At 35.2% G+C, this 23,796-nt stretch overlaps 2 protein-coding genes across 4 annotated transcripts in view; both read right to left on the bottom strand.

Annotated features, from left to right (window-relative positions):
- The window catches only part of LOC120418929 (translation initiation factor IF-2-like), a 174,730-nt gene that overhangs the window by 37,806 nt on the left and 113,128 nt on the right, over positions 1-23,796 (bottom strand). The window lies entirely within an intron of this gene.
- On the bottom strand, positions 17,057-18,286 carry LOC120418930 (40S ribosomal protein S14-like). 2 transcript variants are annotated; one of them, XM_039581466.2, is made up of 2 exons: positions 17,922-18,286; positions 17,057-17,864 (listed from the first exon to the last, which is right to left on the bottom strand). In XM_039581466.2, exon 2 carries the CDS (start codon positions 17,821-17,823, stop codon positions 17,506-17,508), a length of 318 nt encoding a protein of 105 aa, XP_039437400.1. In that variant the 5' UTR covers positions 17,824-17,864; positions 17,922-18,286; the 3' UTR covers positions 17,057-17,505. The 2 variants fall into 2 exon arrangements, with proteins under 2 accessions (XP_039437400.1, XP_039437399.1); XM_039581465.2 differs by having other exon boundaries at positions 17,057-17,859.

The raw sequence follows: 23,796 nt of genomic DNA, 5'->3' as shown, positions 1-23,796 counted from the left end.
GTCCCCGTGGTCAGCGCACTAATGATGCCATTATTTAATTATAATAACCACTCATCCAAGCACACAAACATCGACACAAAAGAAATGAAAATGAGCATGCAAAAACAAGACAGCGCGTCCCCGTGGTCAGCGCACTAATGATGCCATTATTTAATTATAATAACCACTCATCCAAGCACACAAACATCGACACAAAAGAAATGAAAATGAGCATGCAAAAACAAGACAGCGCGTCCCCGTGGTCAGCGCACTAATGATGCCATTATTTAATTATAATAACTACTCACCCAAGCACACAAACAGCGACACAAAAGAAATGAAAATAAGCATGCAAAAACAAGACAGCGCGTCCCCGTTGTCAGCGCACTAATGATGCCATTATTTAATTATAATAACCACTCATCCAAGCACACAAACATCGACACAAAAGAAATGAAAATGAGCATGCAAAAACAAGACAGCGCGTCCCCGTGGTCAGCGCACTTATGATGCCATTATTTAATTATAATAACTACTCACCCAAGCACACAAACAGCGACACAAAAGAAATGAAAATAAGCATGCAAAAACAAGACAGCGCGTCCCCGTGGTCAGCGCACTAATGATGCCATTATTTAATCATAATAACCACACACCCAAGCACACAAACATCGACACAAAAGAAATGAAAATAAGCATGCAAAAACAAGACAGCGCGTCCCCGTGGTCAGCGCACTAATGATGCCATTATTTAATTATAATAACCACTCATCCAAGCACACAAACATCGACACAAAAGAAATGAAAATGAGCATGCAAAAACAAGACAGCGCGTCCCCGTGGTCAGCGCACTAATGATGCCATTATTTAATTATAATAACTACTCACCCAAGCACACAAACAGCGACACAAAAGAAATGAAAATAAGCATGCAAAAACAAGACAGCGCGTCCCCGTGGTCAGCGCACTAATGATGCCATTATTTAATTATAATAACCACTCATCCAAGCACACAAACATCGACACAAAAGAAATGAAAATGAGCATGCAAAAACAAGACAGCGCGTCCCCGTGGTCAGCGCACTAATGATGCCATTATTTAATTATAATAACTACTCACCCAAGCACACAAACAGCGACACAAAAGAAATGAAAATAAGCATGCAAAAACAAGACAGCGCGTCCCCGTGGTCAGCGCACTAATGATGCCATTATTTAATTATAATAACCACTCATCCAAGCACACAAACATCGACACAAAAGAAATGAAAATGAGCATGCAAAAACAAGACAGCGCGTCCCCGTGGTCAGCGCACTAATGATGCCATTATTTAATCATAATAACCACACACCCAAGCACACAAACATCGACACAAAAGAAATGAAAATAAGCATGCAAAAACAAGACAGCGCGTCCCCGTGGTCAGCGCACTAATGATGCCATTATTTAATTATAATAACCACTCATCCAAGCACACAAACATCGACACAAAAGAAATGAAAATGAGCATGCAAAAACAAAACAGCGCGTCCCCGTGGTCAGCGCACTAATGATGCCATTATTTAATTATAATAACTACTCACCCAAGCACACAAACAGCGACACAAAAGAAATGAAAATAAGCATGCAAAAACAAGACAGCGCGTCCCCGTTGTCAGCGCACTAATGATGCCATTATTTAATTATAATAACCACTCATCCAAGCACACAAACATCGACACAAAAGAAATGAAAATGAGCATGCAAAAACAAGACAGCGCGTCCCCGTGGTCAGCGCACTAATGATGCCATTATTTAATTATAATAACCACTCATCCAAGCACACAAACATCGACACAAAAGAAATGAAAATGAGCATGCAAAAACAAAACAGCGCGTCCCCGTGGTCAGCGCACTAATGATGCCATTATTTAATTATAATAACTACTCACCCAAGCACACAAACAGCGACACAAAAGAAATGAAAATAAGCATGCAAAAACAAGACAGCGCGTCCCCGTGGTCAGCGCACTAATGATGCCATTATTTAATCATAATAACCACACACCCAAGCACACAAACATCGACACAAAAGAAATGAAAATAAGCATGCAAAAACAAGACAGCGCGTCCCCGTGGTCAGCGCACTAATGATGCCATTATTTAATTATAATAACCACTCATCCAAGCACACAAACATCGACACAAAAGAAATGAAAATGAGCATGCAAAAACAAGACAGCGCGTCCCCGTGGTCAGCGCACTAATGATGCCATTATTTAATTATAATAACTACTCACCCAAGCACACAAACATCGACACAAAAGAAATGAAAATAAGCATGCAAAAACAAGACAGCGCGTCCCCGTGGTCAGCGCACTAATGATGCCATTATTTAATCATAATAACCACACACCCAAGCACACAAACATCGACACCCAACTGATATATAGACATAAGGGGTTTGCTTATAAACATCACAAGTTATCGCGATTTTACGAAACAAAGTTTTGAAAAAGTTACTTTTTGCGTTTCTCTTTGTTTCGTCGTCCGTGTCTGTCGCGGGTGACCATGAACGGCCATGATCGATGACGACCAACTTTTTCAAAACTTTTTTTCGTAAAATCGCGATAACTCGTGATGTTTATAAGCAAACCCCTTATGTCTATATATCAAAATTTTTGTAATTGTCTGCTCTACAACTTTGTAGAACATTGTTACACTCTAAAAAATAACCCTGCAAAGTTAGAAAAAACACGAAATTTTAAAATGAAAAATTTTGTTCTAAATGAAAAAATGACCCTTCTGGGACAATGTAGATTCGAAAAGTACATTAAATTTCCCATAAAATGACATGTTCCAAAATTTTTTACAGTCGAGTAACGGAAAATGGGAGAATTTTTAAAACTTTTTTAGTGTTTTTTTCGATGAAAAATACGTTTTTTCGGAATTCTGAGTACGCCATCAAATCGGGCGTCTAATTTTACATAAAAGTCCCTTTGACACCAAATTTCTATCTCATCACCGTTTCAGGCTGCAAATTATTGAAAAACACCTATTTTTTCGCATGTTCAAAAATGGAAGGGGTCGTACCGCCCCTCCGTCACGAGATATCAAAAAACGGACCTCGGATTCGTGATCAGGGACAAAAGTTACCCCTTAGGACAAAGTTTCACGCAAATCGAAGAGGGGTCGGGGCAACTGCTGTGTGAGTTGGCGGAGAATTACCCCAATATGAACGAGGCACGATTATCTATGGCGCCCTCTCCCCCACACAAGTGCCATTGTGTCATGTCGGCGGCCATTGTGGGCTCTTCCCTCTGTAGGAACCGGATGTCATCCCGAAGTGTGTTCCGGTTGCTGTGTGTGTTTTCGATTCAAATTATGCTGCTGCCACACAGATCTACACGCAGATTCCGATAAAGTGAGAAAGTCCTCATACAAATTTGGCCCCCGAAGCTAGGCTAGATGTTGTTGCAAAACGCTACAAATAGATGGTGCTAGTGTGTATGTGTTGGTGGTGAAGGGGATCCCATCCCTGGGCACACTGCATGTGACAAGTGTAAATTTGTGGGATGAAAAATGATGATAGACTCACACCAAGGGAGGATGTTTCACAATTCGAGGAATTGCTGAAATGAAGTAGCGGTAGTGTTGTTGTACACGTAATCACACAGATGGAGCTTGACACCATTGTAGAGAAGAGATTCGTCGACCAGGGCATGACGATGTTCCGGAAGTTCATTAGACAAACTGGGTTATCGTTTCGTAATCAAGTGCACTGGACTTCCTGGGACAAGGATTTTCCGGGAAAGTGCATTGTCATGAAATTGAGTTGAAATCTTAAAAAAAAAAAAACAGAATATTCATGAAATATTTAAATTTCTCAAATTTCAATTGCTTTTTAACAAATTTTTCAAAACATGACACCACTGCTGCCAAATATAATTTTATTTCACTGCACTTGAAACCACAACCATACTCCACAAACTTTTGCACGAATCCAAATTTGCATACGTTTGTTCAAAAAATCTAATACCAGAACCAACTAGCTTGTTTAAATACCAAATTTCCCCCGCAATTTTCCTATGCTCGGTGTGAACATTCACACTTGTACTGTGTATGTTCAGTCATAACCACCCCCTCTCTCTAACCCCAACTCCCCCACCCCTTTATTAGGCAAAATTTTCCCACTTCTCATCGTCGTCCTCGGTGGTGCTGCTGCTAATGAAATTTGTCCAACTTTTGCGTCCCAGTTCCCCAAATTGGCCTCCAAACCAATGCTTGCCGGAAACTGCGAAAGACGAGCTTTTTTTTTTCCTCGGTCGGTGAGAGCTTTCATACGACGTGACCGGTCTGCCGCGGTACGCTGGCTATTACAACACAGTTCATTTGTGTGAATACAAAGAGACGAGTTGTTCCTTTTAATTCCGCTATATATTTTAATATCTTGACAGTTACGTATTTCGTCTACTACTTGCAGACTTCATCAGTGTTCTGTTCTCGAGAGTCGAGAACAGAACACTGATGAAGTCTGCAAGTAGTAGACGAAATACGTAACTGTCAAGATATTAAAATATATAGCGGAATTAAAAGGAACAACTCGTCTCTTTGTATTCACAGTAATGCATTCTGCTAAAACGCTCAACCAAACCACAATCAGTTCATTTGAATTTGACATCGTGCGCGCTGTTTTATACGTGTTTGAACGAAAGGAGCTGAAAGTGGCTCAATTTTAATGAATGAAAATGAATTGATTAAATATATTTTGAGTTTTTCAAATTCTTCAAAACATGAAAATGTAGAATGTTTTTTGGGAAAAAACCTTCTGTTTATCAAAATAATCAGATATTTTTTGTATAATACTTATCCAACTAGTTTTTAAAACATATGATATCAGCCATTTCTTATATTTTACTACACAATAAAAAATATATAGCCTGATTTGGTGTCAGAAAAAATGTGTAATATTGTCAGATATTAAAAAATGTGTAAATTTATCAATTTTTATATATAATTTTAGTTGCCCACAAAAGTTAATGTAAAATTACGTAGATTAATAGGTAATTTTTTTTAGGATCTCCAATCAACAAAGAAAACTAGATATTCGGTATTTCATGCCTACACAAAAAAAAAAAATAACTCCGAATGCTATATCGATTATGATGTAACACAATTTGATCTTAATTTGTAACAAATCATACGTAAAACATGATTTACGTGGGATTCAGCTAATTACGTCGACTGTCAAGTTTAAATCAACTGTGTTTACATGTGATACATAATTTCCGTGTCGGGTAATTTAACACTATTTCACACCTTCCTGTTTTATGCTTTAGTTTACACATGTGGGTCGCTAAATATTCTGATTCTAAGTGAAAAACTTATTAGAAGAGAAAAAAATAACTATGGTAATATTCGTCAGGGAATGATGACAGATTTTGCGTCAAAAAATATGTAATATTACAACAGGAAATAGTGAATTTTTATCAGTTTCTGATGAATTTTCATTAGGTTCACATTTTAAAGTATTATTTAGGTAAATCACTCAAAGAGAGGTTATATTCAACCAACCAAATTTTCAACCTACCCAAATTAATCTTTTTTTTCTGTGTGTGTGTAGTTTTTTTTGCGTGACAATAGTTTTTTACATAATGTACACTGCCGTTCTACGCATAATTGTCCCATGTTCAAAAAAGTGCAACTGAGAAAAACGTGATTGAAATTTTTCGATCGATTTCTGTGTTTCTACGCATAATTGTCCCGTGGGTTCCTATTCGCCCTATGTGTCCCTAATCGCCCCAGTTAGCAGTTTATCACCCTTATTTGTGATTCTCTTGCTATACAACAGGTAAACAAGACATAATGCTTAATAAAACTAATGATTCCGTGTAAGAAAATAGTTGGTGGGACAATTATGCGTAGAAGTTCAACGATGGGACAAACAGACTTGGTGTTGTTTTTGATGAGTTTCCGAACAAAGTACCAGATTTTATGTGTTTTTTTTAAAGTACACATCAGACTGAACTTAAAAATGGCATAAAGTCAAAATCGTCCAAAACTGACATGGGACAATTATGCGTAGAACGGCAGTACAGTACAACAAATAAGAAGATGCTAATAATAAGTAATTTTACATGTTAAAACATGTAAATTTACATCCTTCATGTGTATTTTCAGTGTTCAACATAAATTACAAAACCAAAAATAATGTAAAATAATGTAATGTGAAATTCAACAGAAATAGATGAAAATTTCACCAGTTTTTTTTATGTAAATCAACTTTCTTTACACAAAATCTGTCATCATTTCCAGATGTAAAATTACGATCATTTTTGAACTCGGTGGGGTGAAATAAAAAAAGTGAATTATTCATAATATGTTATTTTACAGTGCAATTTGTAGCAGATTTTTTACTCATTTTTTTTTTAAATTAGCAAACAAATTTCAAATTTGGTTCAAAGTTTTGCTCACTGATCAATAATTTTTAATAAAATCTTGAAAATATTACTTTTTTTTATATTTAGGTACCGTCATCAAGGGAGATATTGGGTCTGGGGGTGAGATTGGGTCATACAAATTTTAGCATTTTTGTATGACCCAATCTCACCCCCAGACCTAATGTCACCCCTGATGACGTTACATCAATTTGTGTTGAACAAAAATGAGAAATGAGCAATTCTCTACCAAAATCGGAAATGGATTTTATTTGTATTTTTTGATTTGGCTCAAACTTTGTGGGGGCCTTCCCTATGACCAAAGAAGCCATTTTGCATCATTAGTTTGTCCATATAAATTTCCATACAAATTTGGCAGCTGTTCATACAAAAATGGTACGTATATATTCGAAAATCTGTAACTTTTGAAGGAATTTTTTGATCAATTTGGTGTCTTCGGCAAAGTTGTAGGTATTGTTAAGGACTATTTAGAAAAAAATAGGTACACGGAAAAAAAAATTCCCGATTTTTTTATTAACTTTTTTTTCACAAAAACTCAAATTCCCAAAATATGTATTTTTTGATTTTCGAGATTTTTTGATATGTTTTAGGGGACAAAAATCCGCATCTTTTGAGCTATAGAGAAACATGGTCAAAAAATCTGCCGCCGAGTTATGATTTTTTGAAAAACTGGTGATTTTTGGAAAAAATCGAAATTTCATACATAAAATTTTTTTGACCTCATTTTTTAATGCAAAATTGAATTTGCAATCGAAAAGTACTGTACAGATTTTTTGATAAAGGGCTCCGTTTTCAAGATATAGCCACCGAAAGTTTTATTTCAGCGAAATATTTGCAGTTTTTCGATTTTTAAAAATAGTGACCATGAGTGACCATTTCTAAAAATATTTTTTTTGAAAAGTTCAAAAAATTTGCTATAAAATTGTCTAAGAGACATTGAAGATTGGACCTCTGGTTGTTGAGATACAGCGGCTTAAAGAAAAAGAAACACGAAAATTGAAGTTTTCTAAGTCTCACCCAAACAGCCCACCATTTTCTAATGACGATATCTCAGCAATTAATTGTCCGATTTTCAATGTTAATACATGAAACATTCGTGAAATTTTCCGATCTTTTCGAAAAAAATATTTTGAAAAAAATTAAATCAATACTAGCATTTTTAATGGGCATAATATTCAAAGTTTGGCCCTTTTAAAATGTTAGTCTTGATTTAATTTTTTTCAAAATATTTTTTTCGAAGAGATCGGAAAATTTCACAAATGTTTCATGTATTAACATTGAAAATCGGACCATTAATTGCTGAGATATCGTCATTAGAAAATGGTGGGCTGTTTGGGTGAGACTTAGAAAACTTCAATTTTCGTGTTTCTTTTTCTTTAAGCCGCTGTATCTCAGCAATCAGAGGTCCAATCTTCAATGTCTCTTAGACAATTTTATAGCAAATTTTCTGAACTTTAAAAAAAAAAAAATTCTTAGAAATGGTTACTCATGGTCACTATTTTTAAAAATTGAAAAACTGCAAATATTTCGCTAAAATCAAACTTTCGGTGGCTATATCTTGAAAACGGAGCCCTTTATTAAAAAATCTGTAAAGTACTTTTCGATTGCAAATTCAATTTTGCATTAAAAAATGAGGTCAAAAAAATTTTATGTATGAAATTTCGATTTTTTCCAAAAATCACCAGTTTTTCAAAAAATCATAGCTCGGCGGCAGATTTTTTGACCATGTTTCTCTATAGCTCAAAAGTTGCGGATTTTTGTCCCCTAAAACATATCAAAAAATCTCGAAAATCAAAAAATATGTATTTTGGGAATTTGAGTTTTTGTGAAAAAAAAGTTAATAAAGAAATCGGGAAATTTTTTTTTCCGTGTGCCTATTTTTTTCTAAATAGTCCTTAACAATACCTACAACTTTGCCGAAGACACCAAATTGATCAAAAAAATCCTTCAAAAGTTACAGATTTTCGAATATGTACGTACCATTTTTGTATGAACAGCTGCCAAATTTGTATGGAAATTTATATGGACAAACTAATGATGCAAAATGGCTTCTTTGGTCATAGGGAAGGCCCCCACAAAGTTTGAGCCAAATAAAAAAATACAAAAAATAAAAATGGTCGAAATCGGCCGGTTTTGTAGAGAATTGCTCAAATGATAAAAACTTAAATTTCAAGCTCTGAATCTAAGTGATACAGATTTAAAACGTTGCAAATAAAATCTAAAAAAAAATCTGCAGGAAATATCAATCAAAACTATTTATCACCGATATTGGTAGTTTTCAGTCTGCGTTTTGTTTGAAAAAAACAATGTTTCGATCAAATTCACATGTTTAAAAATACCCGTTAAAACTGAAATAGTGGTTTATGCAACAAGTTGCAAAAAGAAGATTTTTTCAGCACGGGTCGTACATTTATCCAACGAGGATTACCGAGTTGGATGAACACGACGATTGCTGAAAAAATCAAGTTTTGCAACGAGTTGCTTACAATTTTTTTTTCCATTTCGAAAAACGCTTTGAGAAAAGATTTTTATGTCCAACATTCATTTAATTAGTAAATACATCGTTCAAAACTGAAAAATATTGAAAAATGTTACTTTTTGATACTAGTGTTGAAAAGTTCAACTTTTCAGCACCCATTACAAAGTTCTACTTTTCAGCACTGGTATTGAAAGGTATTAATTTTCTGTTATTTTTGGTAGGGAAAAGTAGACCGTTTCATTTTTTCAAAAGGACAGGAAAAGTTGACAGTTTCACAGCGGTTTTGCAAAAATGAATTATAAACGTTAAAAAACAAGACTTACTAATGCATGTTGCTAGTGTTTTAAACAGTGGAATTAAGATCTGTGACCCAACTGTCAAAAGTAAGAAAATTAGCTGAAATTGGCTGCAAGGTATCTTTTTTTTCAAATTCTGTTTCTTGAACTGTTAGCTGATTGAAAAAAAGGGATCTGGTAAAAAAACTAGTGGGTAAATGTTCAATATAATTTTTGTCCATCTCAAATTGCTTAAAAATTAAAAAAAAAACTGGAAAGAACTTTTGGAATTAACTTCTTCACTACTTTTACTTTTTTTTCCAAATATGAGAACCAGCAATAAGAAAATCTTTGAGAAAAAATGTCTTATTTTAGGCAGGTAAATGATCAAAAGTGAATAATCAGCAGTAATTAGTTCATAAAATACATTACATAAAGTACATAAAATAATTTAACATAAATGTTTTAAAGAACTAAAAAAATACAAAAGAAAGTTAATTTAATATAGTAATTTTTAATTTATGAATCAAAACGTTTAATTTTCTTTTTTTGAGATTATCATAAATAAATATTTCATTTTTCCCACAGTGAAACGATTTAGCAAGCACATTCTACCAAAAACTAGGAAGAAAAATCAAACGAAAAAAAAAGACATTTGCGAACAACTGCAAAAACGTAAAGTGCTGATAGTTTGAACAAGTTTTGCGTTCGTCCTCGTCGCTCGACTGTGTGCCCCCTTAAAAAAAAGAAGCTTTTCCTCACACAGCAGCAAAGACATCCCTTTGGAGCTGCAGAAGGGGTTATTTGCTCAAATGTGATGTCAGAGTGGAGGGGAGGGCAAAACGTGATGCTACGACATAAAAAGATAAGCCAAATTTAAATTTACGAACATAAAGCATATTTTCCCGCCTCGGGGAGCACGTTTGCTAGTACCACCTCTGGGCAGAACCAGAAATTATCCGGTATTTTTTTTTCACCGTTCTTGTGTGCAATCGAAGCCATTCCAAACTGGGTGCTTGAATTCGGGGCCCGCAGGCCTGCTGGGAACAAGGAACGTGTTTCATTTGTGGCCACGTCGGATTTTTCTCTGCTTCTTCTTCTTCTTCTGCCGGGTCCAAAGTTTGCCCGAAAAAGAGCCTGAGCCAGCGCGATTTGTGGGGCACGTTCCGGGCTGGGTGGTGATGAAAATTTGCTCTCAGGGCTCACCGGAATGATGGCAATTGGAATCACGAGTACGATTCATTGGCTTTTGTGGGGAGGAGGGTTAACGGTGGAGGGAAAACATGAAAATGCACACGGTCAACATATTTCGTTGGCAGACAGCATATCGTCGTCGTTGTCGTCATATTTTCTTGATCCAATTGAGCAAACAGAAATTGGACGATTTATGGATCTCTTGATTCAGATATTGAGTAACATTTGAGGCTTTTTCTTGAATATGCAAAATGTTTATTATTTCCCGACCTTGCACACACACATCCAAACTCGCTTAATCCCTTGTTCATTGTTATCTAATCTCGGTCAGTGGCGTAAACTTTCCACTTGCGCGCCATCGTGGCCCCGTAACCTGGGTACGTAAATGCAAATCAGCTCATTGTCCTTCATCCTTGCTGCCTTCTTCCGAGTTGGATCGCAATATAGCCCAGGAGGAGGTTCGTTGCATCGCATAAATTGGCCGTGCCACGTGCACTGCCTTGCACACGTGTACTAGTTGTACTCTCTTCTTTTGTGTTTGGCCTTACACCCAGTGACCGCAAAAATTAAACTACTTGGTGCCAGGTGTTCTAGTTGTTTTTTGTTCGCTTCATTTTCCTGGAAAAGTACTGCACACACTTTTTCGCGATTTTACCTTCACACTAACAAGCGCTTATCCGGCGGAACAATCTTAATCTTCTTCGCTTCTGAATGGCATAAATGAAGGAGAAGTGCTCCCAGCTGGGTGCTGATGGTCGTTATTTACTGGGTTTTCAGCCGGATTGGATTTAAAGTTGGGGTGAAATGGGTGAGGGGTGTTGTTTCTGCTGAACACAAAAAGGAACCAGGAAGGACACGTTCCGAAGCGTCCGTTCGCCGTTTGGTGAAGACAGAGATTTGCTACTGCTCTGTATACACTAACCGATTTAGTGCCACCATATACATCGTTCATTGTTGTTCGTACTGAGGGAAGTAGGGACTTGCGGAATGTTGTTCAATTTGAAAGTGGAATAATTTGGAATCAAATTTTATGCTTAAAAAAACAAAATTTAAACGGTAAATGCAGATTTTTTCAACAAATTTAATTTTCTTAAAGTTTTTGAATTGAACTAGCTGAGCCTGAATTGGCAAGTTACCATCATACTTTTTATAAAAAGTATGTTTTAAAATTAAACATGCTTCATTTTACAATAGGTTTGAGGTTATTACGATGGCATTTCATCAAAAAGTGACATGATTTGCATTTATGGATTTTTTCCCCACTTATTTGGAAATATTTTGTCATCATTTCATGTGAAAATTATAGTAACAAAATGTTGTCAAATTGTATACCGTCTTTTCAACGGCATTCCAAACAGCGATAATGACTAGGCTTAGTTATTTTTCACGCTCATATGCATATGTCACGGGGATCCTAATTTCTAAACACAAATTTCATGAAAATTTCACGGAACTTGAAAAATGTTAAAATAATCCTGAAAATCTTATGTTAAAGTTACAGAAGCTACTTTTTATGCTGAATTATACATTATTTTTCAATAAGCTAATAAAAATTCTTCACTAAATTTGAGCGTGACACAAAAAAAAACTTTTCTTAATTTCTCAAAAAGAAATCCACGTTGTATATGTATGGGCTCTATATATATTTTGAAACGAAATTTGGAGCAGCATTTAACTGTTATTTTTTTAAATATTGGACTAATACAGCTTTTAAAGTTTTCGTATGATTTGCTTTTATTTTATCTTTTTACATTTTATTGAATTTCATATCAAAGCAAAATTAAACAATCATGTTCAGCCAAAATGATTAAAACAACTGCTACATCAGGGGTGCTCAAAGTTCTTTGAGGCCGGGCCAAATTTGATGCTCAAATGAGCATGCGGGCCAAATTTGATGCTCAAATGAGCATGCGGGCCAAATTTGCAAAATAGGAAATTTATAAAAAATGAAATTAGGATATTTTAATTTTAAAGACTTGAAAATACTACAAAATAAAAGTTTTTTTTTAATTTCCGTTTTTTTATTTTAGAAAAAAAAATAGAAAAGAACTGAATGTACTTGAATTTTCAATTGCATTGTAAAATTTTGTTTTTATTTTTCAAAAATGGTGACATTTAATTGAATAATTTATGTGACGACATAATTTTATCTATTACACAAAAAAAAAGAGTTAAGCGAACAAAGATTTATTCATCGAAAATTCACTAAAATTCATGTTATTTTTTCATAAACCCGAACATGCTCAAATTATTCTAAACGCATAGAAATGCCTTTTTAATTGATTTCAGCTTACTGCACTTAAATTTCCATTGATTTAATGAAGTTTTTTGAAGAAATATTTTTGTCCCTAATATTTCGAGCCGTTTTTTTTTATAATGGGTGGAGGGGAGGGTTGATGGACGATAGCTGTGTAAAATATTTGCAACAGCCTTATTCCTCCGATTTCAAAATTTTGTCTGGCTGAATCAGATGGTAGTCAATCAGATTCGTTATTCAACTGTCATGAGCTTGAATCCCAAAGGAAGGTTTCAAGTGCAAAGTAAGTTTGAGGTCAATTCATAAGAGGGTCATTATGAATTTTAAATTAATATATACAACTTATATTTTTGCAACTATTGAAGATTTCTTCCTAAGTCAAATTTGAACGTGTTTAATTTGGTAATCGATTTTATAAATATTTCCAAAAATGTTTGATGAAAGTTTAAACAATATTTACAAGTTCCACTCATTAAAACATGTAAAATTATTTAAATTATTATGACGTAATATTTGTGTCCCTAAATGGGGATCAAAATATTGATAAATCATTAGTTTTAATTAGCAAAACATAAAAAAAAAGATTCGCATAAAAAAGTAAAAAACAATCTTTAATTTTTAAAAAGTATAAGAGCACTTTACAAGTGGTCACCGGTCCATTTTACATGATCATTCAAAATGGGTCCGCGGGCCACAAATAATCACCTCGCGGGCCACGTTTGGCCCGCGGGCCATACTTTGGTCACCCTGTGCTACATTTTGCGAAGTCAATAAAAAAAAAAAACTAAGGCTAAAATATAAATGAAGAAGTAAACATAATTTGATCTGTAACGAAATCTGCAAATTTCTTTAAAAATCAGAACAGATTACAAATATCGTGAAAAGGACTCAGCAAAAATCTGAAATGATCATGAAAGGTGATTTTAAAACTCTCATCTAATTTAAATGAAGTCCATTTTTTATTCTATTCTTATTGCTTGTTCCTCCGGTCAATGATGTATTGACTTTAGGAAAGATGACTGTTTCTACAAAATGCTACTTTCATATGAAAATTAATTAATTCAATTAAAAAAACGATCATGCATAAACTTATCATAAAACACATGTTTAGTCAATTTTACCTAGTTTTGGCAAAAAAAAAAACAAAATTTGTAAAAAATAAAACTTTTTAGCAAGAGAATAACGGCAATCAAATGATTGATGATATCATCCTTGTGATAGCTTAATGATTCTGAGAGTATATTTTTTTTTACTTTACTTTTTATGCGAAGCATTCATTTCTCAGTAAAAGTCGTAACTTTATGTTAATATACAGCAATTCCCCACGAAAACAGCATGGAATAAAACAAAAGTGCTCGGATCGAGCTCAACATTTTTCTGAAGGTTCCCTGGCCGAAATAATTAGACCCTTATTTTTTTGTTTGGCCATTAGGGTGACCTACGCCGTGTTAGGGTGGTCTGAAAAATGACCATTTTCGTCGATTTCCGCAAAAACCGGAAAATGACGAAATCGGCAAAAAATCAACTTTTTTCACTAAAACTGAGACAACTTTAAAATTTCAGCGATGACCTATAGATGTTTGGGTACCAACATTTTTGTAATTAAAAGACGCAACTTTTGGTACCCAGACATGTATAGGTCATCGCTAAAATTTTAAAGTTATCGCAGTTTTAGTGAAAAAAGTTGATTTTTTGCCAATTTCGTCATTTTCCGGTTCTTGCGCGCGGCGCGTCGAAAAACACGGATTTTATTTTCAAAAAATTATATCTCGGAATCCTGTTAATGAACTTCTCCCATTTTTTAGTATGTTATGTAAAAATATCCGGGGAATCCGATAAAAATATTTCCAGACATAGGCTCTTTGGTCCAGACACCGTCAAAACGGCATTTTAATGTTTCATACGCCCTTTTCATATGTTAGGCTAGATTTTTGAAACTTCTTATTATTTTTCTTTGAAAGACCAACTTATCACCTTTCTTTTGCGTCTAAGACAGCTAAAATCGGATGAAATGACGCGGAGATATGATTTTTTGAAAAAAGTGGTTTTTGCGAAAATCGACGAAAATGGCCATTTTTCAGACCACCGTAACACGGCGTAGGTCACCCTTATAGCCAAACAAAAAAATACGGGTCTAATTATTTCGGCCAGGGAACCCCCAGAAAAAAATTGAGCCCGATCCGAGCACTTTTGTTTTTTTTCCATGCTGTTTTCGTGGGGAATTGCTGTATATGTTTTGCTAACAATTCATCAAAGGGCGTGATTTGAAACAAATCATCATGTTCTTCAATTATTTTTGTTAAACGTTCAAAAGTTTACGAAATGTCAAGTTTGCTTTTACGAATATCGTTTTTAGTGTTTTCACGAACACTTTTCCAGAGTTTTTTTTTGAAAAGGTCCTATAACATGTGAAACACACCAGTTTATAGGACCTTTAAAGAACTCAAGATTTGTTAATTCCAATGTTCACAAGTTTTAGAAAGCCTTTGGAAATCAATAAATATATTTTGTAAGGAATTTCTAAAAGTACAATTCTAGAGTTTTTTTTTCAAAAGGTCCTATCAACATATGAAAGACAATAGTTTAAAAACTCTAGAATTATTGATAATCAAGTTTGAATTAAGGAAACTCCGGAAAACTCTCCATTTTTAAATCAAACTCACAGATAAATAAAAATTTCTAGTTAACAAAAGCTTCGACCCAATCAAAAAAGCAATTCAATGATAAAAAAAGTTGTTAAAATTCCGTATAAATCCGTATTATTCGTAAAATTCCCTACAAAAATTCCGGCCTGTTAAAAATCCGTGAAGAGGATCGAAAATCCGTATGGTAAGGAAAAAATCCGTACAGTTGGTAGCCTTAATAATGATGATTTGAGGAATATAAAATGTTTTTAAATATTCTACGAATACCCTACGAATATAAATTTGAGTAATTATTAGTTAAAAGTAGGCTTAGTGAAATTTTACGACGATACCGTGTCATCCCTTTCTCTCTTTAGCTTGTTTTGATTAGAAAAAGAGGGACGGATAGATGTGAGCGTGAAAATTCGCTAACCCTAGTTAATCGTATTGTCTGCATTTCGACGCAAAAGTGTTCGGATTTTGATTCACGATGTTGCAAGAAATCAAGCACAGCTATAAAGAATTTTTGAATGATCCAAAACCGTTAGAAACATGGAATGCATATGATTTGACTTAAAATTTTAGAAATTGTTCACCCTCAAAATAGGAACCACATTTATTCATTCAATTGTGATTTTTTGCCAAATAAAATGAAATTAAGTATCAGGATTTGAAGTCCAGCGGGAACTCCACCATTTTTAACAAATTTTAAACAGAGAACGATAAAATTATCGTAATTATGCAAAATTGCTAAAAATAAAATATAAATGTAGGAAAATACATTTTCGATGAAATTTTAAGTTCTAAAGACAATTATTGGTTTTTAAAGTTGTAATCATTTGAATTATAAGCTTTAAATGTTCACAATTTTGGAATCGAAATGATGGCATTTTCGTTATTGAGAAAAGGTTGACATTTTTTTATGGAATGTTTTCACTTTCCAGGAATGCTTGTTTTGGTTTTATCAAAAGACTAAATTCGTTTTTAGAAGGCTTTTTTTCGCATAAAAAAAAGATATTTTTTAGCACAAGTCGTACATTTACCCAACGAGGTTTACTGAAATTAGCAACGAGTTGAATACCACATTTTTGAACGTATGTTTTCCCTCTTAAATTATGGCTTCCATGTGTTTGGTCAACTCAAAAACCAAAATATTGTCTAAAAGAATTACTTTTCAGTACAAGCGCTGAAAAGTTGAAAATATCAGCACTCAAAGAACTTTTCTCTGTTATTTTATTTTTGACGAAAAAAGTAGGTTGTTTTGACACTCCAGAATTATAGGAAATTCGGAATTCAAATTAGTTCTGACCATTTTGACGCGCTCAACTTACACTGTGCATCACTGAAACTTTGTTGTTATGCCCGTCCGGAGCAGCAAGTCAAGTTCAGCACATAAAACATACAATTTTGCAGATTTCCGAAAGCACACACATTTTTTCATCTTCCCTTGCTGCTGCTGCTGCTATGCTTTTGCTTATAGCTTATAAGCTTTGCGCCATGCACGCCAGAGCATTTTCAGTTTGAATTCAAATTATAACCGGTACGTGCCCTGAGTAACTAATCGGCAAATCGTCGATTCCGGGGAGGTCTGCGCTGTTCTGTTGAAAGAGGGCGGAGTGGGGCCTGATTGTTCCAGATCCCTAGGGACTCCCCGGCATGACCACGTGGGAACACGGCTTCGTCGTCGTCGACGACGACGGGAGTGCATACCAAATTATGTACCTTCCCTGAAATTCTGCCTCCCCCCCGTGTAGAACCCGCCCAAGTAACCGCGGGACTGTATAAGGTAACTTTAAATCCCCTCTATATCAACATATAAAGTTTGTCCCTAGAGTCTTGAAACTTTATATTCACTTTATACGCATGGAGGTAAAATTGAGTGGCGAAGTCTAGAGTTGATATAAAGTTATACAGCGGTAAAACGTCAAAATACTACTTTACCGACAGAACAAAAATAGAAAAATCAAAAAGCTTTGCGCAGCTCTTTCTCTCTCTTGGGAGAGTGCTTTTACGCTGGGATGACGATTTTGAAAGTTTGTTTGTTTTTTTTTTGCTGTGTTGCTTTGCTTTCGAAATTCTAAACTGCGTGTACTGAGATGTTTCACCTAGATGCCCTGCGCCAACCGTCTCGTCCGTCCTGAAATATGTTTATTCAGATGATTTTTGCCGACTAAGTCTTCCTTGAGGAACAACTTCAAGAAAAACTGAAACACTTGCCAGATTAAAACAGAGCATTTATTTATGTTTACACTAATAGCACTAAATCACAAAATTCTTTGACGAACAGGACAGAGCACGGTGCGTCGACTGAGCACTCGGTCCCGGGGTCTTGGTGCGGTTTCCGCCGGTGGCACGCAGCGTGATTCCGAGCGATTTGCACTTATCGGCGACGTCCTGAGCAGCCAACAAAGCGGCGTAGGGCGAGGCCTCGTCACGATCGGCCTTGGCGTTCATGTTGCCGGTGACGCGCGAGGTTGTTTCTTTGCCCGAAAGATCCGTGACGTGGACGAAAGTGTCGTTGAAGCTGGCGTAGAGCGAAAACTCCTCCTTTCTAGTTTTGTTTTTGCAGGAAGCCATCGTAACTAGAAAATTGTATCTTGCGACGATAAGGAGCTGTTCTGGAAAAAAGAATAGTTTAATACTAAGCCCAGTTAAACTAAGTATAATTGACTCACATTTTTATAGACGCTGAACCGTGCGCCGAACGATTTTACCTGCAGCAAACATAAACATACCACGAAATACTGCCAAACTTTTATTGCCCTCACTAGTGTTAAGTTAGTGTTTTGAAACATTTTAAGAAATGTCAAAATGTGATATAACATTAAAAGCTTACTCTACAATGATATATAAAGCTTACCACTAATGCTTCGAAACATTGTTGTGCTAAATGCTTCGAAACTTTAATTGGCTGTTCTATATATCATTATACGGTAAGCAATAATGTTTCAAGCTACAAATGTTTCGAAACATTTGGAAAGACTATTTAAAGTGTCATAGCATCGGGAATGTTTATTTAGAGTGAATATAGAGTTTTGATTTAGTGCTTGTGGTTACTTGGGCGGTTCTCTGCCGGTGCATAAACTTGTGACCGATTTTGCATTAGAAATTGGCACTATTGATTGGTTGTCGTCCAAAAAGCCGGTCCAATGTCCGTGAAAAATGAATATTTATTTTGTCACACACAGCATGCCGTGTCGTGTGCTGGACGATGACGACGAGGACATCAGCAGGGCCTCAGGTTAGGCCGGCCGTGTCCGGAGGATGCTGGTTTTGCAAATTTTATGCGATCCGGACGGAAACTAGACTGGAGGAGGAAGTGGGAAAGAGTGGGTCCTATTTTAGGCGACATGTCACACCGGAATTGACGGACGACGAATCGAACCTAATTGGAACAAGGTTATTTGGGGTGAATTTTTTAGGTCCGGCAGAGCCGGCAGCGGTGAAAAGCTAACTTGGCCACTGACGGGCTTTGAGTAGCCTAATTTTGAGCGTCCAATCATGGGGGAATTGACGCAGCGCAGCGTGATGGCATTGCTGAATAATTAGAAACGATGACGACGACCTAGACACAGTAACCGGGTTTGAGTGGTCACCTGGGAGTTTGGTTGGGGAGGTCAATTTTAGAAATTGCAAGTAGAAAATTAAATAGACATTTAGGAAGGCTTTTAGTCATTTTTTTATCATGAATATCTTGTCGCAACCTTATAAAAATAGGTTTCTGTTTTTGCCAGAAAATATTTTTTTTTTTAAATAGCAGGATTTAAGTTTACATCATTTGATGTGTAATCTCACTGATTCCGCATAACTTGAGGTAAAATATGATCAAAATAGAATATTGAAGCATACACATTTTGGACCGAACAAAATTATTTTTTTCTAATATCTGGCACTTTTATAAAATAAAGCTTATAATTTTTGAAAAACATGCCAAAGATCCAACTTTAATTTGTAAGAAACCATGAAAATTTACAAAAATTATTTATAATAGTCAAAATAAACTTTACAAAGAGAGCACCAGATCAGTTATTATTCCGCAAAAAAGTTTAAATAAATTCGTTTTATTATACATCCCCATTCCCCCCAGGGGGAAATTCCTCACCGGTTGAGAAACACTGTTGAAAAGCAAGGCTTTGAAGATTTTTATGACATATTCTTAGCATCATTTGGAACATATTTTAAGTTAGTAAATAAGAGTTGTTTGACTCCGAAAATTGGCTATCTGACCTTTTATGAGTAACTCCTTATATTTAACAATATTATCTTTTGTTTGGAGTGATATTACCACAATTAAGGTAATATCACTCCAAACAAAAGATAATATTGTTAAATTTGTGTGATACTTATGATGAAAATTCACTATCGAAGAATAAAAAACCTTTTGAAGGGCTGAAAGTAGGGAAATGAATTTAAATGAATTAATTTTGCTTCAAAGATATTAATAATGTTACCGATACGTCTGAAAGAAAAACAAATAGGAAAAATTGGGGTTTCAGTGTGTAAACTAAATAACTTCAACATTTTTTTCTGTTTCAGAGTAAATGCGCTTTAAAAGCACCATGCGTCCCCATTAAAATCATTTAAGATCTTAAGTTTTCAGGAGACGCGTTATCACGGTGCTCAAAATACCGTTATTATGAAAAAAAATGCACTCCGAGATTTTGGGGTCTATCGATTCCTTACACCATAGCGCATCTCTGTGCAAAAAATAAAAACATTCGCTGATGTAGTTTTCGAGATACAGCCCTTCTAAGATGTTACATCCGATTTTTAATAAGAAAACCAAAACAATCAATACAATTTCAGCACTAGTTCTCGAGATACAGCCATTTTAAAATGTTATTTCCGATTTTTCAAAGAAAATCCATGAAATCAATTTAATTTCAGCATTTTATAGAATATGTATTTCGAGATAATGATGTTTTTTGCTTCATATGACTGTCAAGTAACTCTGGGCCAAGTTTCAGAAGGTTTGCTGATGTATTATTATCTCGAAATGCATATTCTTTAATGTGCTGAAATTGTATTGATTTTATGGATTTTCTTTGAAAAAATCGGAAATAACATTTTAAAATGGCTGTATCTCGAGAACTACATCAGCAAACCTTCTGAAACTTGGCCCAGAGATACTTGACAGTCATATGAAGCAAAAAACATCATTATCTCGAAATGCATATTCTTTAAAGTGCTGAAATTGTATTGATTTTATGGATTTTCTTTGAAAAAATCGGAAATAACATTTTAAAATGGCTGTATCTCGAGAACTACATCAGCAAACCTTCTGAAACTTGGCCCAGAGATACTTGACAGTCATATGAAGCAAAAAACATCATTATCTCGAAATGCATATTCTTTAAAGTGCTGAAATTGTATTGATTTTATGGATTTTCTTTGAAAAAATCGGAAATAACATTTTAAAATGGCTGTATCTCGAGAACTACATCAGCAAACCTTCTGAAACTTGGCCCAGAGATACTTGACAGTCATATGAAGCAAAAAACATCATTATCTCGAAATGCATATTCTTTAAAGTGCTGAAATTGTATTGATTTTCTTTGAAAAAATCGGATGTAACATTTTAAAAGGGCTGTATCTCGAAAACTACATCAGCGAATGTTTTTATTTTTTGCACAGAGATGCGCTATGGTGTAAGGAATCGATAGACCCCAAAATCTCGGAGTGCATATTTTTTTTTCATAATAACTTTTTGTCAAGACTATACAGACACCGTCTTTGAGGAAAATGGCATCCCTCTACACGGCTGTTTCGTTGCATTTTTTTGTTTTTTTTTTTTAATATGGCAGGTTTTCATGCAAAAAACACCCTTTTTTGCAAATTGTGAAAATTTTATGCAGTAGTTTTTTATGCAAAACTTTTGATGTACTTTATTTATTTTTTTTTTAATTCGACGAATCGTATGAGGCCAATACGGTCAAAATCGGCTCAGTCAGTGACGAGATATTCCAGTGACATTGATTCGGTACACATGTCGACATACAGCAAAACACACAGACATTTGCTCAGCTGGTGATTCCGGGTCGATATGTATAAACGAAGGTAGGTCTAGGACAGGGGTGCTCAAAGTATTTGAATGGCGGGCCAAATTTAAAGCTCACATGAGCTTGCGGGCCATATGAGAAAAAAAAGTTTTTTTTAATTTAAATCTATAAAACTAAAAACAAAATCAGAAAATCAAAAAAAAAATACCAACATAAACATTATTCATCTTCTTTTTATTGCAACTTTCGTTATATTTGTTAAATCACGATTGTTGAAATCGTAATTTCACAAATTTACTGAAATTTTTAAAGTTGTATTTTAATTGATTTATTTACTAATTTTTTTAATATATTTTAGAAGGGGTGACACAAACTTTGTAAAAGTATGTAATTAATTTTTAAAATTTTGTGCAATCTTAATTATAAATATTTGCTTAAGGATTTTTCGAAAATTATTCCTCCAATTTTAATAAAATTTCAATAAACATTTGATGAAACTTTTGACATACTTTAGACTTCCATCATTGCCATAATTTTTCGTTCAAAAATAAAAATGTTGCGTCCCTATCAATATTTTGACAAAATTCCTTCTACAAGTTGTTTTGATTAGTGCCCTACACACAGGGTTACCAGGTCAAAATTTGAAAAATCTGGCAAAATATCGATGAAAAATCTGGCAGACAAAAATTTTACAATCGTGAATGTCGAAGGGGAGGCAGGATATGAATTAATTCAAAATTTTGTAGAATTCAATTCAGAATTCAAGTCTACCTGATTTTAGACCTTAAAAAAGTTGAATTTACATCTTCTTTTTGTAAAACATATGCTACTTACGTTCAATACGTTCATTTTAATCAAAAAAATTGTATCCAGGTTTTTAAGCGAAGATGGCGTTCGAATGGTGAACGCCCGAAATGTCAAAATCGCGCAGTAGCACCAACATTAGAAAAAAAAGTATGGCTGTCATGCCGTGTCACACTTGTTTCATAATGTTGGTACCACTGCGTGATTTTGACATTACGGGCGTTCACCATTCGAACACCATCTTCGCTTAAAAACCTGGATAAGATGGGCATAAAGTGAAAAATCTGGCAAAATCTGTCAATATCTGGCACAGAGAAGGGTAAATCTTTATTCTGGCTGACACTTGAAAAATCTGGCATTCCCAGATTTATCTGGCAACCTGGCAACCCTGCCTACACATGCTGATTCCTTTAGGTAACGATTATCCTTGCAAAGTTATGGAAATCGTCATTAATCAATGATTGCCAACTAGGACGTCAGTGATTGTAGCACAACATTATATAAATTTTGAAACAAATTTGATTTCGATCAAAAGTTTCTTCAGTGGCTTCAAGAAGGCAACAACCTGCACATGCTGATTCATTATGGTGGAGAAATTCGTTAAAATTTAATTCAATACAGAGCATTTTAGAATGATAATCAATTTTCTTTGAAAATGATCAACGGCTTCACCTTAAAGATGCGTCACAGGGCCATTTTACCAGATCATCCAAAATGGGTCCGCGGGCCACAAAAAATTACCTCACGGGCCACGTTTGGCCCGCGGGCCTTACTTTGGTCACCCCTGGTCTAGGAGGTCTAATTGAAAAGTTCATTTTTCGAGTGATTTTATAGCCTTTCCTCAGTAAGGTGAGGAAGGCAAAAGTAGTCAGTTTTTGATTTTTGATTTTTTTATAAAAGCAACATTTCAAAATCAGGCTTCGTCATGTACACGGGATATGTCTTGGGAGTCTTCCCCCAAATTTCAGCCTATTTGGTCCATCCCATCTTGATATCGTGGCACCAGTGTTTAGAGAAAAACGTTCACAAAGTTTGACAGTTCGCTTTGTGTATGACAAAATTGTGAACTTAAATCGTCTCTTACTCAGTTTAGTAAAGAAATATCTTCATGAAACTTTCAGGAGTGATTGAAATTCATATTTTTAGTGGATTTAGTGACTTTTCTGTAATATGAAATTTTGCGATTTTCTACATGTATGTTATCCCTTAAGTTAAAATAACTTAAAACAAGATTAGAAGATTTTCAAACCTTAATGGAAGATTCGATTTATTGTGATACAAATTGACATACAATGTTCGTCATTCAAAAATATTTTTCCAATGTCACGCAGTATGATTGACTGCATCAATCAAACTTTTTATCCGTCAACAAGCAAAGCTTTTATGCCTCGACATGCAATTATAACCACTCGTATCTTCCCCGACCACAACATCCTCATCGAGACCGAAATCGAGCCAAACCTCAGTCATGCTGTACACGATGATGGAGTTCGGCTGGATGCAACCAGTCAACCTAGGACCAATATTGCCTGCCAGCAGGACAACAACAGCAGGACCTTCTCTGTTCTGCTTTAGCTTTCCAGCTCGTTCCGCATGACAAATTTCCTCCCCAAATTCGTCGAGGTCGTCCTGTTGCTCCGCTCTAGCATTGTATTTTATGGCCCTGCTCGGTCGGTTCTCGCTGCTGAAAATGATGGTGGCATCAACCGCATAAATCCAAAATCCTTCGGCATGCAAGTTGCGGGCT

This window comes from Culex pipiens, chromosome 3, assembly GCF_016801865.2.
Source record: "Culex pipiens pallens isolate TS chromosome 3, TS_CPP_V2, whole genome shotgun sequence".
Taxonomy (NCBI): Eukaryota; Metazoa; Arthropoda; class Insecta; order Diptera; family Culicidae; genus Culex; species Culex pipiens.
This window is presented reverse-complemented; position numbering and strand designations above follow the sequence as displayed.

What these genes read in the sequence shown, in the direction of transcription:
- LOC120418930 (XM_039581465.2), bottom strand. Translation starts at nt 18,071, where the DNA reads ATGTTATATCACATTTTGACATTTCTTAAAATGTTTCAAAACACTAAC. An exon ending in GGTTCAGCGTCTATAAAAAT is followed by an intron (nt 17,860 to 17,921) that starts GTGAGTCAATTA and finishes TTTCCAGAACAG; the next exon opens with CTCCTTATCGTCGCAAGATA.